The 2737-nt window shown below is 46.7% G+C and overlaps 1 protein-coding gene across 2 annotated transcripts; it reads left to right on the forward strand.

Annotated features, from left to right (window-relative positions):
• The first annotated feature begins 811 nt into the window (after positions 1 to 811).
• On the forward strand, positions 812 to 1711 carry C4H1orf68 (chromosome 4 C1orf68 homolog). 2 transcript variants are annotated; one of them, XM_052178643.1, is made up of 2 exons: positions 812 to 937; positions 986 to 1711. In XM_052178643.1, the coding sequence occupies exons 1-2, from the start codon at positions 812 to 814 to the stop codon at positions 1709 to 1711; spliced, it is 852 nt and encodes a 283-aa protein (XP_052034603.1). The 2 variants fall into 2 exon arrangements, with proteins under 2 accessions (XP_052034603.1, XP_052034604.1); XM_052178644.1 differs by having other exon boundaries at positions 812 to 920; positions 1008 to 1711.
• Positions 1712 to 2737: the final 1026 nt, after the last annotated feature.

The following is a 2737-nucleotide window of genomic DNA, read 5'->3' on the forward strand; positions in this document are numbered from 1 at the left end:
TATTACCCGGGCAGGGACTTCAGAGAACTAGGTTTCTCTGGGGACATATATGCCATTTTTTCTTAGTTCTACTTACTAACAAAGTGAACCAATGATAGGCAAATGGTAGAAACTTCCTGAGGCTTGAACCTGAGTTTTGCTCTGCCAGGTTCAGTTAAAGACTCAGGTTAACTCAGGCATGCACATCTGTCCTCCCTGAGGACTCCCTGAGTTGGAAGGAATAAGAAGTACTGCCGCCCCTAAGGGGCAAATTGGTGGAGTCTAAAATGGTTGAAGAGTAATGCAAGACTGCTCCCCAATGCAGATACTGAAGTAAAAAGAGGAGACATGGAGAGTCCCATAGAAATGTAAGTTACTGTTTCAAGCCCTGTATTTCCTACTGTGAAAACAGTATCAGGGTTGAGGGAGGACTTGTCTGAAGTTACTCAGCCAGTTGAAGGTGTAGCAAGTCAACCTAGAATCCTTGACTTCACACCTGCTTTACTGCCAGATGGACAGCCTCTGGGTGGTACGGACCTTTCGTGGTGGCACATGCCTTTTAATCCCAACACTCAGGAGGCAGAGGTAGGCAGATTTCTGAGTTCGAGGCCAGCCTAGTCTACTGAGTGAGTTCCAGGACAGCCAGGGCTATACAGAGAAAGCCTGTCTTGATAAACAAACAAACAAACAAGCATACCAAAACAAAACAAAAAAAGGAGACCTTTTTCAGATCACCCTCCCAAGTGGATGCACTGAAGAATTTTGTGGAAACCTTTCTCATCTTACAGTTTTGATGAATTTTTCTTTTCAGATTTTTAAAAACCACAGCAAGATGTGTGACCAGCAGAAGCAGCCACAGTTCCTTCCATCTTGTGTGAAGGGTTCTGGTCTGGGATCTGGACTGGGAGTGGGGCAAGGTAGTAATGGTGCCTCTGGGAAAGGCCAGGTTTCAGGCCAGGTTTCAGGCCAGGTTTCAGGCCAGGTTTCAGGCCAGATTTCAGGCCAGATGCAAACTTTTGGTGCTCCAGGGCCTGCTCTCTGCCAGCCTCAAACCATTGTGAGATACTCAGTTCCAGTTCCTGCTCAAACTTATGTGAAATACCAAGTTCCATGTCAGACCAAAACCTACGTGAAATGCCCAACTCCCTGCCAGACATACGTGAAGTGCCCAGCCCCGTGCCAGACGACCTATGTAAAATGTCCAGCCCCATGCCAGACGACGTATGTGAAATGCCCAGCCCCATGCCAGACGACGTATGTGAAATGCCCAGCCCCATGCCAGACGACCTCTGTCAAATGTCCAGCTCCCTGCCAGGCTCAGACGTATTATGTCCAGTATCAGGTTCCTTCCCAAACCTACTATACTCAGGCTTCTTCGAGTGGCTCAGGATCTCAGGGATGTGCTCCTGACCCGTGCTCTGCCCCCTGTTCCACCAGCTACTGCTGTTTGGCTCCCCGGACCTTCGGGGTGAGTCCTCTGAGACGTTGGGTCCAGAGGCCCCAAGGATGGAACACAGGATCTTCTGGCTGCTGTGAGGATTCTGGATGCTGCAGCTCTGGAGGCTGTGGAGGCTGTGGCTCTGGAGGCTGCGGCTCTGGAGGCTGCGGAGGCTGCGGAGGCTGTGGAGGCTGTGGCAGCAGCTGTGGCTCTGGGTGCTGCTGTTTGGGAATTATTCCCATGAGGTCCAGAGGTCCTGCATGCTGTGATAATGAGGATGACTGCTGCTGTTAAACACAAAAGAACTTTTCAGCTTCTAAAATGTGCTTCCTGCTATGTCTTCTAGACTTTACCCAAACCCAACAACTGATCCCCTCGTTCTTAACTTTGCTCCTGTATCAAGGCATCCTGCCAGAGTTAGCACAACCCCAAACTGTGGCAAGAATAAAGTTCTGAATGCAAGGCATGGCGGCTCCTGTTGACTTATTTGCTCTGCATTTGTGCTTCTCATTATACACCCTGGTGTGTCTTTTCTTGCTCTTGTTTTGCAACTATTAGATGAAAGATCTAAATGGACAGCACAAATAAATGAAGCTGATGAATTCCCAGCCTTCACACATGGTCTAGAATGCTATGAACATCTTAGGTTGAGTAAAGCTGTAGACTTTGGGTTTTAGGTCTCCTTCCTTCTTTTCCGTTGATTAATCTATGTGAATTTGGTCACAGATCTCCACAGAGACATGGCTCTTGTTGTCATTGCTATGCAACCCTTTAGTTTCTCTTCTGGATGCTGGAGAACTTTTGAACTCAAATCCCATTGATTTGAACTATTACACTGAACGTGGTTTGATACTGGTGGGTTTTGTGCATTACAAGTTTTAAGCCTTCTGCTGTAAACTCCCCTGAAGTGGGTAGACAGTGTTCAGGTCAGCCTTGACAGTAAGAAAGGTATCTCTAAGAATAAGGAGAACCTTCTGTGACAAGCATGCTAACTCTGAGTCCAGACTGCCTTTGTCATTAGCACTCAGTTATAGATGGATTTGCATGAATCTTTTATGTTTGAAGACTCTACATTATGAATGCATGAAAAATGCATGGGTGATGACGGTTCCTGGAGAGATAGCTCAGTTGACAAAATGCTTCTTATGCAAAATGAGTCCAATCAACAGAATGCACACATAAGTGGCATGGCATGTTGATGCAGATGCTGCATACTCGTAATCCCCGTAATGGAGAGGTTATCCAACTTAATCTACTCAGGCCAGCAAGTGATAGATGTTTTCTAAAATAAAACAAACACACAAACACCAAGAAACAGAC

Source organism: Apodemus sylvaticus, chromosome 4, assembly GCF_947179515.1.
Source record: "Apodemus sylvaticus chromosome 4, mApoSyl1.1, whole genome shotgun sequence".
Taxonomy (NCBI): Eukaryota; Metazoa; Chordata; class Mammalia; order Rodentia; family Muridae; genus Apodemus; species Apodemus sylvaticus.